This window comes from Schistocerca gregaria, chromosome 4, assembly GCF_023897955.1.
Source record: "Schistocerca gregaria isolate iqSchGreg1 chromosome 4, iqSchGreg1.2, whole genome shotgun sequence".
Taxonomy (NCBI): domain Eukaryota; kingdom Metazoa; phylum Arthropoda; class Insecta; order Orthoptera; family Acrididae; genus Schistocerca; species Schistocerca gregaria.
Genome location: NC_064923.1, coordinates 738,837,752 through 738,854,133, shown reverse-complemented (window position 1 = coordinate 738,854,133; position 16,382 = coordinate 738,837,752). Strand labels below are relative to the sequence as shown.

The following is a 16,382-nucleotide window of genomic DNA, read 5'->3' as shown; positions in this document are numbered from 1 at the left end:
TTCCGGCCTGTCCTCAATATTACTCAGTCTGTACGTTTACGAAGCAGTAAAGAACCCGAGCAGAAATTTCGTTAGGAAATTGGTTCAAATGGCTCTAAGCACTATGGGACTTAACTTCTGAGTTCATCAGTCGCCAAGAAATTACAACTACGTAAACGTAACTAACCTAAGGACATCACACGTATCCATTCCCGAGGCAGGATTAGAACCTGCGACCGTAGCGGTCACGCAGTTCCAGACCGTAGCGCCTAGAACCGCTCGACCACCCTGGCCGGCTCGAAAGGGAATTAAGATATTAAAACTTTGAAGTTTACAGATGAAACGGAATTTTGTTAGAGAGAGCGCAATAAATGCTGATTCGCAACAGCAAGAAAAGTTTTTCTGAAAAGAGAAATTTGTCAACAAGGAATATAAATCTTACGTTTTAGGAAGTCTTACCTGAAGGTATTTCTCTGGAGTGTAGCCATGCCCGAAAGTGGAATGTGGATGTTCAACAGTTCAGACAAGAAGAGAAAAGAAGTTTTAGGAAAGCAGTGCTACAAAAGAATGCTGAAGTTAAATGGGTAGATCGAATTACTAATAAGAAATTGCTGAACTGAACTTGGGGTAAAAGAAATATGTCTCACAATTTGACTATAAGAACGGTCCAGTTAACGGGACACATTCTGAGACATCAATGGAGCACAAACTTAGTGCTGCAGGGAATTATTTTTTTGAGGGGAGCGGGGGGCGATGGTAAAACGTGTAGAGGGAGACCAAGAGATGCCGTATGTCCTTAGTGACTGTCGTTGATGGTGACTGTTCAGTTTCATGTTATATCCAAACATTGTTGCTTTTGCGTTGTCGTCGCCACTGTAGTGTCCTATAGCATGGGAAGCAAAGGAGAGAATGTTGTCTGGTGGCCGGTATTCTCTTGTACAATACAATTGCATACATGTACTAAGAGTGTTCTTTATTTATCAGAACAGAAAGCTACATATCTTAAGCAAGTTGCTGTGAAAGAAGCTCTTCTGAAACAGTCCACGCTGCCCTCACTCCTGGTGAAGTACAAGTCCCACTATGCACATTACTCTGCTCGCTAGGTACTGACTGATTCTGAGCTAGACACTGTGACTCTGACTGCGACTTGGCACTGAATTTGTTTGTGAGTGACTGAGCCCTCCGGTCCGCGGAGGCTATACAAATACTGGCGGTCGAGAGTGCGTTGGCGGCGTGTTGCTTGGGAGTCTGTCTTTGGCCCATCTCGTGATAGGCACGCTTGATTCAGTGTCTTCTCGCAACCTCTTTGTAACTGGTGCGCTGGCGACACCTTACGCCAGCACAGTGAGGTCATCACAGTTGTTCCCGTTTATTGCTAATTTAGCTCCTATATCTATCAGCTGCATGACCCAAGAGCTTGTCAGATTTGCGGACTAATGCTTTTTAATTACAAAATTGATTCAAATTTAGAAAGAACTTTGCAGTAGGAACCTACTAATTATGATGATGTTGCACTCCCTTTGACCTGCATGCATCCACTGATTTTGTGGTACAGCGTGCCATAGAGCCATTGTTTCCTCTTCTTGGGCGAGGTGGTCCACAATTGTTGTTATTAGTCCTTGATATCTGGCACTGGGACACAGCTGACGTCCGAGCTGGCTGACACTTTTTTTATAAAAGGTGACGCAGAAAGTAGAAGGATATAACTCTTCTGTTATAAGATAAAGACGAAGTGCAGGAACAAATTAATTCTGTTAATTATGTTGTTACACTCAGATACATTAATTGTATGCACCAGTGGCAACATCACCCCCAAGAGTCAGCAGGTTCAAATAAACCTACGGACGACAGTATCACTGATTCTGCTACAAGATTAGTCTGTAAATGAAACAAATATTCCGTTCCACAGATTCACAGATGATTGAAAATGCCTGTTAATGTTTTCACCGAACTGACAACATTTACGGAGTCATAGATTGAAGTGGAATACGTAATTATGACAATAAGAAAAATGAAATAGAGGTAGGGGGACAGCAGGTAGCCATAGCGACCGGTGGCAGATGGAGCAAGCCTGTGTACCCGGGCACAAGACTACTATCGACACGTTAGTGTGACGTTAGCTACACTTCCACGTAATATTTTAGCTCCGTTACCCCCTAAAGAGAATCAGAACGAAGAACAACTGTTTGCATGTAGCAAGCGACCAATTTCACATTACAGAAAAAGTGAACTTGGGTCAATAGCAGTTATTTTCGAGCCTGTTTATTGCGTTTTACATACTGTTTTTTTATTTTGGGGACACTTTTTTAACCAGAGTAATTTCAGTTTTGTATTTATACGAATGAAGAAGCTTGCACAAGATAGAGTAGCATGGAGAGCTGCATCAAACCAGTCTCAGGACTGAAGACCACAACAACAACATCATTATATACGAAATGTTAACCGGTGTAATAGATGTAGTCATAATTTTAAGAATTATTTGCAACCCGATGAAAATCTGTTTATAAGAACTCATAGAGAGGATGCCATCTTTATTCCAACTCCTTTCACCTCCCCCATATTCTCCAGACTTGGCTCCCTCGGACTACTATTGATTCCCCAATTTGAAGAAACGGCTCGAGGGACAAAGATTTTATTCATACGAGGAGGTTATTGCAGAAACTTATAGCTATTTTGCAGACTTGGACAATTCCTATTATTCGGGAGGGATCAACAAATTATAACAGCGTTAGACGAAGTGTATAAGTCTAAAAGGAGACTATGTCGAAAAATAAACAAGGTTTACCCCAAACAAGTAAGTACTTTTTATATTTGCACGGACTTTTCAAACGCCCCTCGTACAGTCAACACTCTGTAGCGGAGTGTATGCTGCTCGGAAACGTCTTGGAAAATTGAAACCTTGTGCCGTACCGAGACTGGAAACTGAGACCTTATGTTCTTCACAGGCAAGTGTTCTTAGGAAAGTAGGAGAGAGATACTGGCGGAAGTGAATTTGTGAAGGTGCTTTGTACGTCGCATCTGGACAGTTCAGTCGGTAGGACACTTGCTTACGAAAGGCAAAGGTCCCAGGTTCGATTCATGCGCCGCTACTCACTATTAACCTGCCAGAAAGTTTCAATTTGGGTAAACTCCACTGCAAAGTGAAAATTCATTCTGGAAACAGTCACCTAGGCTGTAATCAAGCCATGTCTCCATAGTATCCTTTCTTCTAGGACTCTAGGCACTCAGGAGCTTTCAGTGAGGTTTGGAAGGTAGGAAATGGAGTACTGGCGGAAGTAAAGCTTTTGGAGCGGGTCTTGAGACATCCTTGGATAGCTATGTCGGGAGAACAGTCCGCAGCTCGTGGTGTGGCGGTCGCGTTCTTGCTTCCCGAGCACGGGGTCCGGGGTTCCATTCTAGGCGGGGTCAGGGATTTTTACATGTCTCGAGATGACTGGGTGTTTGTGTTGCCCTCATCGTTTCATCATTCATGAAAGTGGTGAGATTCGACTGTGTAAAGGTTGGGAACTTGTACCGGTGCTGATAACCGCGCAGTTGAGCGCCCCACAATCCGAAACATCATCATCATCATTGGGAGAACACTTGTTTGCAAAAGGGGAAGGTTCTAGGTTGGAGTCCTGGGTTCACATATTGTTTCTGTCTGCCAGGTATTTTCAAACATCTTAATATTTGAAAGAGTATTGGTTAAAAACAGTCTTGGTTGCAATTTTATTATTTTTTATTTTTTTCAACTACGCGTTTCACCTTATTTAGGCATCTTCAGGTTGATCTTAATTTGGTATTTCTTAAAACGATTCTTTAGACAGTGTAGCCAAAGGGCATCGTCGAATACATCAGGCCAACATAGCCTTCGTTAAACTCAGTAAAAACTTTTTCTAGAAGGACGCGAGCGACTCGTTTACAGGAGCGAATAAGAAATTCCAAATTAAGTTCAACCTGAAGATGCCTAAATAAGGTGAAACTCGTAGTTGAAAAAATAAAATTGCAGCCAAGACTGTTTTTAACCAATACTGTTAAGCACTGGTTTGCTGTATGCCTCATAGGGATTGAAAGAATTTCTATATTTGAAAGACATCGATGAAAGTGACATAAAATTTTTCGGTCTCCAGAAGCAATCTTAGCAGAGCCACACTGCCCACTGTACCACTCTTCTTCTTTCCCTGACGAATGCTGGAGTGCTCCCCCGCATCCCTCGCTGATGGCGGCGCTCTCGCACCAGATAGGCATGCACGCCGCCCCAACGTGACACTTGGGACGCGCTACAGGCCGCGCTGGTGCTGTGTTGCAGAGATGCTGCACCCCTCGGAGCTGTCCTCGTCCATGGAGTCCCTGGGGTACGACTCGTCGGTGACGTCACCGGGGAACCCGGCCGGCCAGCAGCAGCAGCAGCAGCGCACCAAGCGCATGCGCACCTCCTTCAAGCACCACCAGCTGCGCACCATGAAGTCCTACTTCGCCATCAACCAGAACCCGGACGCCAAAGATCTTAAGCAGCTCGCGCAGAAGACGGGGCTGTCGAAGCGGGTCCTCCAGGTACGAAATTAAAACAAGTCTCTTTTACCTATATCCCTGTTAATACAGAGGCTGGTCAGAAACTATCGGAAAGCCTTGTAAGGATATTACAAGCTAGATTGTGCTAAGAAATAACTGTTAAGAAAAAATTCGACACATTGTACCGTTTCCGAGCTAATTACACAACTGCCCATTGAAACTGCTACACCAAGAACAAATGCTGATGATAAACGGGTATTCATTGGACAAATATACTATACTACAACTGACATGTGATTACATTTTCACTCAATTTGGGTGCATAGATCTTGAGAAATTAGTACCCAGAACAACGACCTCTGGCCGTAATAACGGTCTTGATACGCCTGGGCATTGAGTCAAACAGAGCTTCGATGGCGTGTACAGATACAACTGTCCATGCAGCTTCAACACTACTACAGTTCATCAAGAGTAGTGACTGGCGTATTGTGACGAGCCAGTTGCTCGGCGACCATTGACCAGACGTTTTGAATTGGTGACAGATCTGGAGAATGTGCTGGCCAGGGCAGCAGTCGAACATTTTCTGTATCCATAAAGGCCCGTACAGGACCTGAAACATGCGGCCGTGCATTATCCTGCTGAAATGTAGGGTTTCGTAGGGATCGAATGAAGGGTAGAGTCACGGGTCATAACACATCTGAAATGTAACGTCCACTGTTCAAAGTGCCGTCAATGCGAACAAGAGATGATCAAGACGTGTAACCAATTGCACCCCATACCATCACGGCGGGTGATACGCCAGTGTGTGCGTTCACCGCGATTTCGCCAAACACGGATGCGACCATCATGATGCTGTAAACAGAACCTGGATTCATTCGAAAAAATGAGGTTTTGCCATTCTTGCACCCAGGTTCGTCATTGAGTACACCATCACAAGCGCTCCTGTCTGTGATGTAGCGTCAAGGGTAACCGCAGCCATGGTGTCCGAGCTGATAGTCCGTGCTGCTGCAAACGTCGTCGAACTGTTCGTGCAGATGGTTGTTGTCTTGCAAACGTCCCCATCTGTTGACTCATGGATCGAGACGTGGCTGCACGATCCGTTAAAGCCATGCGGATAAGATGCCTGTCATCTCGACTGCTAGTGATACGAGGCCGTTGGGATCCAGCACGGCGTTCCGTATTACCCTCCTGAACCCACCGATTCCATATTCTGCAAACAGTCATTGGATCTCGACCAACGCGAGCAGCAATGTCACGATACTATAAACCGCAATCTCGATAGGCTACAATCCGACCTTTATCAAAGTCGGAAACGTGATGTTACGAATTTCTCCTCCTTCCACGAGGCATCACAACAATGTTTCACCAGGCAACGCCGGTCAACTGCTGTTTGTGCATGAGAAATCGGTTAAGAGATGGTAGTGTGCAACGTTTGAAGGAAAAATAGGTTATAAATGTTAACTTCACTCTAGTATTTTTCACAAATTTAGATATGTGAAGCGTAAGATGTTTTCTTTGCTGGGCACAACAGTTCCACACTAACTGCATAGTAATGTGCAAAGAGATTGGTTTATGAGTCTTACAGTTATGATAGTGAGTTAGGGAGGGGTGAATCATTTAGTTGTGTTAGTGTTATTCTGCACTGTGAGGTCACAGTTAGTTACACACGAGGAGTGCGTTCACCTGACAATCGTCTGTAGTTATTCCTACGACGATACTATGACTTCTGTTCAAGAATACTAGAGACGGTTATATAAAGGCAGAACACTCGATAAAATCTTGTTGTCAGTAAAATGCGACACACTGAGTTTTGTGGCTCTGTTTCTTCCACCCTTGTTGCATCGGAACAACAGACATATCAGAAGGTAAATGAAAAGCGGAACATTCTTCGGGGGGTTGAACGGTGCCGATCGAGTAGCCGTCGAAGATTTTCACCACAACTGGGTTTTCTACATACATACATTTGACGCACGATACATGTGGTGATAGGCATATAGCTACCGACATGTGCGAGACCTGCGTTATAAAGATAATTTGAGGTAGTACGAATTAGACGAAGAAGTCATTGCTTGTGACAAAAGGATTCTGTAGATTCCGTTTTGCGAGACTCAGTCAACAATAACCGCAACTGCAAAATGTTAGAAAATGGAAATCTGAATATAGGCGTAGACGGTAATTTTCTACGCCTTCCCAGTAAAGGTGACATGTGGCGTCATTAGCGACAAACTCATCTACGAAGTTATTGGAGCACCTGTCTACGACGCCTGCAGAATCTCTTGTCATAGCACTTTGAGGGTATTCCCATGGTAACAGTGGTAAAGTGGTTACAGTATATATCCAACGGGATGATTATTTACGGAATGATTAACCATGACGATGTAATCTATTCTCTTTACCCATGGGTGATCGGAAATTTGAACAGACGCATTTACTTTAGGAACAAATATGAAGAATTACTGAAAGGTAGAGTATAAAATGACACTGAAAGTTATATGATAATATTTTGTCCGTGTCATAACCGAAAGTTTGTTTATTTTTCATTTTTATTTTTTTCCAGCTGTAAAGGTCTACGCTATTTGACACCACAAGGCTAATATTTATTAACCGTAATAAAATTGCTCACTCTCTTCAACTGTATTTTGCATACCTACTTGAACCAAAACCGATTGTGCTTTATAATGAACTATTTCTCTTCTTATAGTATTCCTGTCTTCTACAGTTCTATCATAAGGAAATCTCTTAGAACATGCAGGTACCTTTAAATATTCTTTGCTGGCGCTGTCTATTATTGTGTCTTTTAAAATAGGACGTTTTAAACGTTTTAATGCAGCTATATAACATACATATTGTGCTGTATCTTCCGACATTGTTATGTGTATCAGATTTCTGCTTTTATGATCCGAAGTAACAATGGTTACTGCACTTGCGACTCCTGTACATTAATCGTTTTGTTCTTTCCCCTTCATCATTTCACCTACGCTTAAGGTTTCTTTGACTTCGTCCATGTCTCATCAGCTTCCACAGTAAACGGTGCACAAGTACTTTCATATAAGCTACATTATTTTCTCTGTCGTTCATGTGAGTATTAAATAGCAGTCTTGGGAGAAGTAAGAGACGGCACATAACTCTAATTATAATCCCTCCGATGAACGAATTTCCTTAAAGGAGCTGTGTGAGCTAAGAAGAAAGAGGGTGTAGTATACAGTTTATCATCACGTGACTGATTTCTGTAGTTCTATGTTCCATCTCTAACACATATGAACGATGTTGATTCGTTGTTCGAACCGGAGTGACAGTCTTATTCCCCCTCTATAAAAATTGCTTGTTCCTCCACCTCCCCCCACCCCCCGCCGTCCCAATCCAGTATTTTATGCCCCATGCTGTTCTTTGTGAACGCACGACTGCGGAGACTTTTTATTCTCCACCGTAAAGATGATTCTTTTTCATCAGCACCATCATTCTATCACAACAATATTAGCATAATCACTTCTATGTATAATAAATTGTCATATGTCTAAGTTGAAACTCTGTCACAGTGTCACTTAAGTATGTCACTTTAACTGACATATAAATCACTTGTCTATGTTGAAAATCCGTCACACAGCCGTCTGAGTGATCCGACACTGAAACCTATTTTGTGTCCTGATAAGACATTTCCAAGCATTGGTTTCTCATGAAAAATTTACCTACTAAGTATCTTCTACAGCTCATGGAAGACTGTAATAGGCGTTGTGAAATCCCTTCTATAAGTGGAGTGGAGGCGAACAGAGAATTATTGCCGCGCGGGGTAGCCATGCGGTCTGAGGCGTTTTGTCACGGCTCCGCACGGCTATTGCCGTCGGAGGTTCGAGTCCTCCCTCGGGCATGGGTGTGTGTGTTGTCCTTAGCGTAAGTTAGTTTAAGTTGGAGTAAGTAGTGCGTAAGCTTAGGGACCGATGACCTAAGCAGTTTTGTCCCATAATCCTTACCACAAATTTAAGGAGAATTACTTTAACGACAATACCCCTCGAGGTCATAATTCTGCCTCCACAAGATATACAGATTGATCTTGCACGGTTGTAACAACATTGCAGTTGCTTCGGTTCACCGGGATTTTTAAATGTCTATGAGTTATATCGGAATCCAACATCTTTCATCTTCAAAATGTCTTGCAGTTGTTGAACAGTGACCCATGACGGATTTTCCCTTTTTACACTAACACCATATTGTGAAACGCCCGCCTCCGAACACTAGGCCCTCTACCTCTCAGCCGGCTCCCGATTCTCCACAGAGAGATGGTCTGCCACTTCGATCTTCGTCATTCATACTTGCCTGACCACAAACTGGAAACGACTGCGCCACCTTACGAGTATGACATATGATGGCGCACAGTTGCTGTTCGGATATAAAATGTAGACAGGAATGGTAAGGAAAGCGTTTCTGAAGAAGAGAAATTTGTTAACATCGAGTTTAGATTTAAATGTAATGAAGTCGTTTCTGAAATTATTTGTATGGAGTGTAGTCATGTATGGAAGTGAAACGTGGACGATAAATAGTTTAGACAAGAAGAGAATAGAAGCTTTCGAAAGCAGGTGCTACAGAAGAATGTTGAAGATTAGATGGCTAGATCACATAACTAATGAGGAGCTATTGAATAGAATTGGAGAGAAGAGAAATTTATGGCACAACTTGAGTAGAAGAAGGGATCGGTTGGTAGGACATGTTCTGAGGCATCAAGGGATCACCAATTTAGTATTGGAGGGCACCGTGGAAGGTAAAAACCGTAGAGGGAGACCAAGAGATGAATACTCTAAGCAGATTCAGAAGGACGTAGGTTGGAGTATGTACTGGGAGATGAAGAAGCCTGCACAGGATAGAGTTGCAAGTAGAGCTGCATCAAACCTGTTTCAGGACTGAAGACCACAACAACAACAACAACAACAACAACTGCGTGATCATCAGCGCCTGTATGAATTCCAAATCTGTGCACAGTCCAATCTACGAGTTTCACTCCAAAGGAAACGCACACTATTTTTGTAAAAATACAATTTTCATTCTGCAATTGTGAAAGTCTTACAATGTGTAGATACATCCTTCCCGCTCGTTTTCAAACTAAGTTCAACCTGTTCCTGTGAGTGGTGCCGCCACAGCATGTGTTCAAGGTGGCTGCTACACTTGACGTTTGGCAGAAGCAACGTGCTGTCATAGAATTCCTGGGCTGTCAAAACGAGACAGTGGGAAACATCCACAAGTGGTTGAAAAAGGTGTATGGAGACGCTGCTGTCGATTGAGTACAGTTAGTCGGTGGGCAAGCAGGTTACGTGATGAAAGCGGGCACGACAATATTGAGAATTGTCCTCGCAGCGGCAGGCCTCGTACTGCACATTGCCGAGTGGAACCACCATAAATCCTTATGCATATGTGACGACACTGAAGAATCTTCAAGCTCGACTGAGTCGTGTTCGACCACATCGGCAAAAGCAGGATGTTTGAGATGTGCTACCGTAGAAATATACTGAAAATTAGGCGGACTAATGAGATAAGAAATGGAAAGGTTCTCGGTGGAATCTGCGGAGAAAGGAACATATTGAGATCACTGAAGGGAGTGCGTGAGAGGAAATGTGTTAGACATCAGGGAATAGCAGGCCGGAGTGGCCGAGCGGTTCTAGGCGTTTCAGTCTGGAATCGCGCGACCGCTACGGTCGTAGGTTCGAATCCTGCCTCGGGCATGGATGTGTGTGATGTCCTTAGATTAGTTAGGTTTAAGTAGTTCTATGTTCTAGGGGACTGATGACCTCAGATGTTAAGTCCCATAGTGCTCAGAGCCATTTGAACCACCAGGGAATAACTTACGTTTCAATAAACGGTGCTGTAAACGGTAAAATCTGTTGGGGCAGGCAGAGATTGGAATACATTGAACATATAATTGAGGACGTATGGTGCAAATGCTACTCTGTGATGAAGACATTAGCACCGAAGAGTTTGAAGAAAATAGTCTTCGTAGAGCGGATGATCAAAAAGTTTTTGTTCAAAGGCCGTACTGTTCATAATCGGTATGCCACTCAGGCCAAATCGCCGTGAGCATTGAGACACTCCTCCTAGAGACGCACCAAGGTGAAGGTACGTGTCACGACGTGTCCTGCTGCGTGAAGAAACCCGTAGCTACCTGCTGCACAGGAATCGTCGACCCTTGAAGGTCTTTTTTAATGGACCAAGGGCACGATAATCGGATGGTGAACGATCAAGACTACAGAGCGGGTGCTCCCATATGAGTTGGAGAACTTCTGCTTTACGACATTTCCGATATGGGGACCTGCGTTATCACGAAGCAGCAGCATCGCTTGTCGCATTTGCTCCAGTTGTTTCGCCTTAATAACTCGCCGTAATTTCTCCAACATCGCGCAGTATCGTTCCCCAGTGATCGAGACACCATGCTCTTTGAAACCAATAAGCATTGTGCCCTGGTAATCAAACAACAGCGTTAACATCACCTTTCCAGCAGATGCCTCGCTCTCGATCTCCTTTGGGAAGAGGGGACGGTGGATGACACCACTCCATCTTCGACGCTTTCTGTTCCGGTTCCCATTGATGGCACCGGCTTTTGTTGCCTACAACAATGAGGCTAAGGAACCTGTTGTCTTCAGCATTGAAGCGCATCAGGTGCTTCTGGCAAACAGCGATCCGATTTGCTTTTTTTTGGCATTCGACGCCTGGGATGTGCACTAGTTGCAGAACTTATGGTAGCCTAAATCCTCCTGCATAATGTGTTGCATGCTACCGAAGTTGATGTCGAGATTCTTTGCTACCTCACGAATGATTCGTTGGTCTGCCCTAATCACATTATCAAGCGCAATCCTCCTGGATAATGTGTTATATGATACCGAAGTTGATGTCAAGATTCTTTGCTACCTCACGAATGATTCGCTGTTCTGCCCCAATCACATTATCAAGCACCCGCGTGTTGTTGTCCGTAATGGATGAAGGCGGTCTCCCTGATCGACAGGTATCTTGTATCGAACCGCGACCGGCACACAGCTTGGCGCACCGTTCGACAACGGTGGATTTCGACAACCATACTACCCCATACACATTCTCCATTCACCGACGAATGTCTACTGATGTCAGTCATTGGGCAGCCGAGAAAATAATAATAGTACGTTGATCCTGTTTGGACGCATTTGGTAATAACGTCGCCACAGTTCACGTTTCGACATTTACTGCACGCACGTCGAAAGACAAGATTGCTACACTTATCTCTTGCCTATATGTCGGTGACTACATGCCAGCATCGAAGTCAGGCTGGATTGCATATACGCTGCAGCAATCTGCTCAAACGGAATCTTTGTGATCGCCCTTATGCACTGAGATGACAATGGTCATGGGGCACCAATATACACGTATACAGATGGCGGCAGCATCGCATACACAAAGCATAAAAGGATAGTGCATTGGTCGAGCTGTTGTTTGTACTCAGTTGATTCACGTGAAAAGGTCGTCCGGCGGGAATTAACAGACTTCGAGCGCGGAATGGTAGTTGGAGCTAGAAGCATGGGACATTCCATTTCGGAAATCGTTAGGGAATTCAGTATTCCGAGATATAGTGCCAAGAGTGTGCCCAAAATACGAAATTTCAGGCATTACTTTCTCGCCACGGGCAACACAGTGGCCGACGGCCTTCATTTAACTATTGAGAGCAGCGGCTTTTGCGTAGTATTGTCGGTGCTGGCAGACAAACAACGCTGCAGGAAATAGCCTCAGAAATCAATGAGAGATGTACGACGACCGTATTCGTGTAAAATTTGGTGTTAATGTGCTACGGCAGCAGACAACCGACGCGAGTGCCTCTGCTAACAGCACAACATCTTGTGCAGCGTATCTCCTGGGCTCATGACCGTACTGGTTGGTACCTAGAAAACTGTAAAACCGTGGCTGCTCAAATGGGTTCCAATTTCCATGGGCCCAAGTTGTCAACTAGGCACTGTGCAAGCTGGTGGTGGCTCCACAATGGTGTGGGCTGTGTTTACGTGGAACAGATTGGATCGTCTGTGCAAGCGAACTGATCATTGACGGGAAGCAACTCAAATCGCTTGATACGGGCAAGTCTTCAGGTCCAGATTGTATACCAATTAGGTTCCTTTCAGATTACACTGATGCAATAGCTCCCTACTTAGCAATCATATACAACCGCTTGCTCACCAATAGATCTGTACCTACAGATTGGAACATTGCGCAGGTCGCACCAGTGTTTAAGAAGGGTAGTAGGAGTAATCCATCGAACTACAGACCTATATCATTGACGTCGGTTTGCAGTGGGGTTTTGGAGCATATACTGTATTCAAACATTATGAATCACCTCGAAGGGAACGATCTATTGATACGTAATCAGCATGGTTTCAGAAAACATCTTATTCTCACGAAGTAATGGCCGCTATCGACAGGGGATCTCAAGTTGATTCCGTATTTCTAGATTTTCGGAAAGCTTTTGACACCGTTCCTCACAAGCGACTTCTAATCAAGCTGCGGGCCTATGGGGTATCGTCTCAGTTGTGAGACTGGATTCGTGATTTCTTGCCAGGAATGTCGCAGTTCGTAGTAATAGACGGCAAATCATCGAGTAAAACTGAAGTGATATCAGGTGTTCCCCAGGGAAGCGTCCTGGGACCTCTGCTGTTTCTGATCCATATAAATGACCTGGGTGACAATCTGAGCAGTTCTCTTAGGTTGTTCGCAGATGATGCTGTAATTTACCGTCTAGTAAGGTCATCCGAAGACCAGTATCAGTTGCAAAGCGATTTAGAAAAAATTGCTGTATGGTGAGGCAGGTGGCAGTTGACGCTAAATAACGAAAAGTGTGAGGTGATCCACATGAGTTCCAAAAGAGATCCGTTGGAATTCGATTACTCAATAAATACTACAATTCTCAAGGCTGTCAATTCAACTGGGTGTAAAAATTACGAACAACTTCAGTTGGAAAGACCACATAGATAATATTGTGGGGAAGGCGAACCAAAGGTTGCGTTTCATTGGCAGGACACTTAGAAGATGCAACAAGTCCACTAAAGAGACAGCTTACACTACACTCGTTCGTCCTCTGTTAGAATATTGCTGCGCGGTGTGGGATCCTTACCAGGTGAGATTGACGGAGGACATCGAAAGGGTGCCAAAAAGGGCAGCTCGTTTTGTATTATCGCGTTATAGGGGAGAGAGTGTGGCAGATATGATATGCGAGTTGGGACGAAAATTAAAGGAAAGTCGGTTTTCGTCGCGGCGATGTCTATTTACGAAATTTCAGTCACCAACTTCCGATTGCGAAAATATTTTCTTGAGCCCAACCTACATAGGTAGGAATGATCATCAAAATAAAATAAGAGAAATCAGAGCTCGAACAGAAAGGTTTAGGTGTTCGTTTTTCCCGCGCGCTGTTCGGAAGTGGAATGGTAGGGAGATAGTATGATTGTGGTTCGATGAACCCTCTGCCAAGCACTTAAATGTGAATTGCAGAGTAATCATGTAGATGTAGATGTTCGGTTACCTGAAGACCATTTGCACCCATTCATGGAGTTCATCTTCCCAAACAACGATCTCATGTCACTGGGCCACAGCTGTTCGCGACTGGTTCGAAGAATATTCTGGACAATTCGAGCGAACGGTTTGGCCACCCGGATCACCCGACATGAATCGCATCTAACATTTATGGAACATAACCGAGAAGTCAGTTCGTGCACAAAATTCTGCAGTCGGCAACACATTCGCTATTATGGACGACCGTAAAGGCTGGCCGCTGTATTGTGAGGTACTCCATGACTTTTCTCACCTGAATGTATTTATGCATTCGTTTTCTCCTCGTACGATTTGCCAGTGGGACAGAAGAGGGTTTTACCAACAGCGATACAACGTCCACTGCGTCATGCACCGTACATGACTTGCAGAATATGTATGTTGTTGTGGAGTTAGATGTAGGTGATGCACAGGTCGCCCTCTTATTATTCTAAATGTATGGTGGTCTAGGCGTACTACTATGGCTATTCATAAATTTTTAATTATCACTCCCAGAAAACAGAGTTACATAACTAATTTCTTGTTTATTTGAAGGTACGCATGGTAATCCCCCACATAGCACATTTTCTTTCTTTGTGTGTGAGGAATGTTTCCTGAAAGTCTGGCCGTACCTTTTTGTAACACCCTGTATTAGACCACCTTACAAGTGTTATCTTACGAGGCGACTGTTCCTCCGGTTGCAGGTGTGGTTCCAGAACGCGCGCGCCAAGTGGCGGAGGAACCTGATGCGGCAGGAGGGCGGCGGACAGGGCGGCCCCGGCCAAGGCGGGGGCGGCGCGGGCGGCGGGGGCGGCGGCGGCGGGGGCGGGCCGCCGTCGGTGGGGCCGCCGTCGGTGCTGCTGGGCGACAGCAACAGCCTGCCGCCGCCGCCCACGCCCGAGGACTTGCACCAGCACCACCACCCCCACCACCACCACCACCACCAGCAGCAGCAGCACCAGGCGCCGGTGCCGGCGCAGCCGCAGCCGCTCAGCTTCGCCGACCTCTACTAGCAGCGCGCCGCCGGCCCGCCGCCGGGGTCGGCTCTGCTAGGCTGGCCGCTGCTGCGGCCGTGCTTCGCTGACGCGCCTGACGCCCCCGCCACGCCGTGAGCCGCGACCGGGGGCGGCGCGGGCGGCGGCGAGGGTGGCGGCGGCCGCTCGCACGGACCGTCGATGTTTTTCTCGTGCGAGGACCAGCTGCTCGAGAAGATTCCTGGGGTCCTCCCCAGGCACAGTGTGTCAAATTTGTGAAGGACACAGAGACAAGGACCTCCTCCACGAGGCTAAAAGTGCTATACGGCGACGTCGGCGCCATTATTGAGACTTTGATTCATTAATGTTCGTTGACAGTTCAAGGCATTCGCGCAGCTGACCGATTCGGCAAAAATCACTCAAGGAAGGCAAGCTACTGAAGCTTCTGTTGGCTTACCTGACGTACGAGATGTACAACATTTCTTTGTGCCAAGATTCGCCTTGACCCGTAAACATCAAAGAGCTAGTTCTATAAGCTTAATAACCACGTAATACGAGGAATATCTATCCAGCTACTGAGCTGCGCCTCGAGAGGGAGTCTTGGGGTCTTCGTCAGCCAAACTGTAAAAAATTTGTGAAAGATATTTGGCTTATCTAGAAAGAGATGTGAAACTCACGTAGAGGAGGCCGATGCTGAAGTCAAAAAGTGATATATTGTGACGTCCTCGCCATTAATTGTCTCTTATTTGTTAATTCGATGAAAGTTTAAGTTTCGGGCGGAACTGTCGGATTAAAAAAAGACGTACCATATTTCATCAGTCGAGAACGTCATGGTGTTGTTACATCTATTGATGTTTATCAAGAAGAATATCTGGCTTACGAGCCAGTCAACAGGATAATCATAATTCCAGCCGCCTTTAGTTGCTGGAGTGCGCCTTTTTCCGCTCAGATAAAAAAGTCAGTTGAAGTAACATCGCTAGCACATGATAAGAGGCACATCGATTGACCTTCTGTCATTATATCCAAAAATAATGCGCCTGACACTGCAGAAATGTCTCGTACATTACCGTTCGGGAGTAAAAGGTGGCATTTATTTATAACTTTACTTAGCTGCTTCGTGCAAGAAGAGTTTCCTTGAAATTCTGTAGAAAACACCGTACTGTTTTGATAAACTTTAAGCTCCCAGGAGCCTGTAATTACCGGAAGCTTAGTTTCATTAAGACACAGTAAAACATATAACTTTGATACATTGCTTTGTCCTGAAGCGATTGCTGCATGTGTGGTACGTCAAAGAAAAGGCCTAGGGAGACAAATTTCTGAATAAGACAAACGGCATGACACAGGTGTTAATTACCTGGCTTAGTCCAAAGAAGCCTTCCGTATATCTGTTGTTTCCCCCAAATACATGCACACACACACACA

At 45.0% G+C, this 16,382-nt stretch overlaps 1 protein-coding gene across 1 annotated transcript in view; it reads left to right on the top strand.

The window, feature by feature from the left end:
- The window catches only part of LOC126267895 (LIM/homeobox protein Lhx9-like), a 247,950-nt gene extending 232,951 nt beyond the window's left edge, over positions 1-14,999 (top strand). The window contains exons 2-4 of the mRNA XM_049973206.1: positions 4,268-4,512; positions 14,691-14,768; positions 14,817-14,999. Of these exons, the coding sequence (XP_049829163.1) occupies positions 4,270-4,512; positions 14,691-14,768; positions 14,817-14,999 (504 nt within the window). The 5' untranslated portion in view covers positions 4,268-4,269. The remainder of the gene's footprint in view (positions 1-4,267; positions 4,513-14,690; positions 14,769-14,816) is intronic.
- Positions 15,000-16,382: the final 1,383 nt, after the last annotated feature.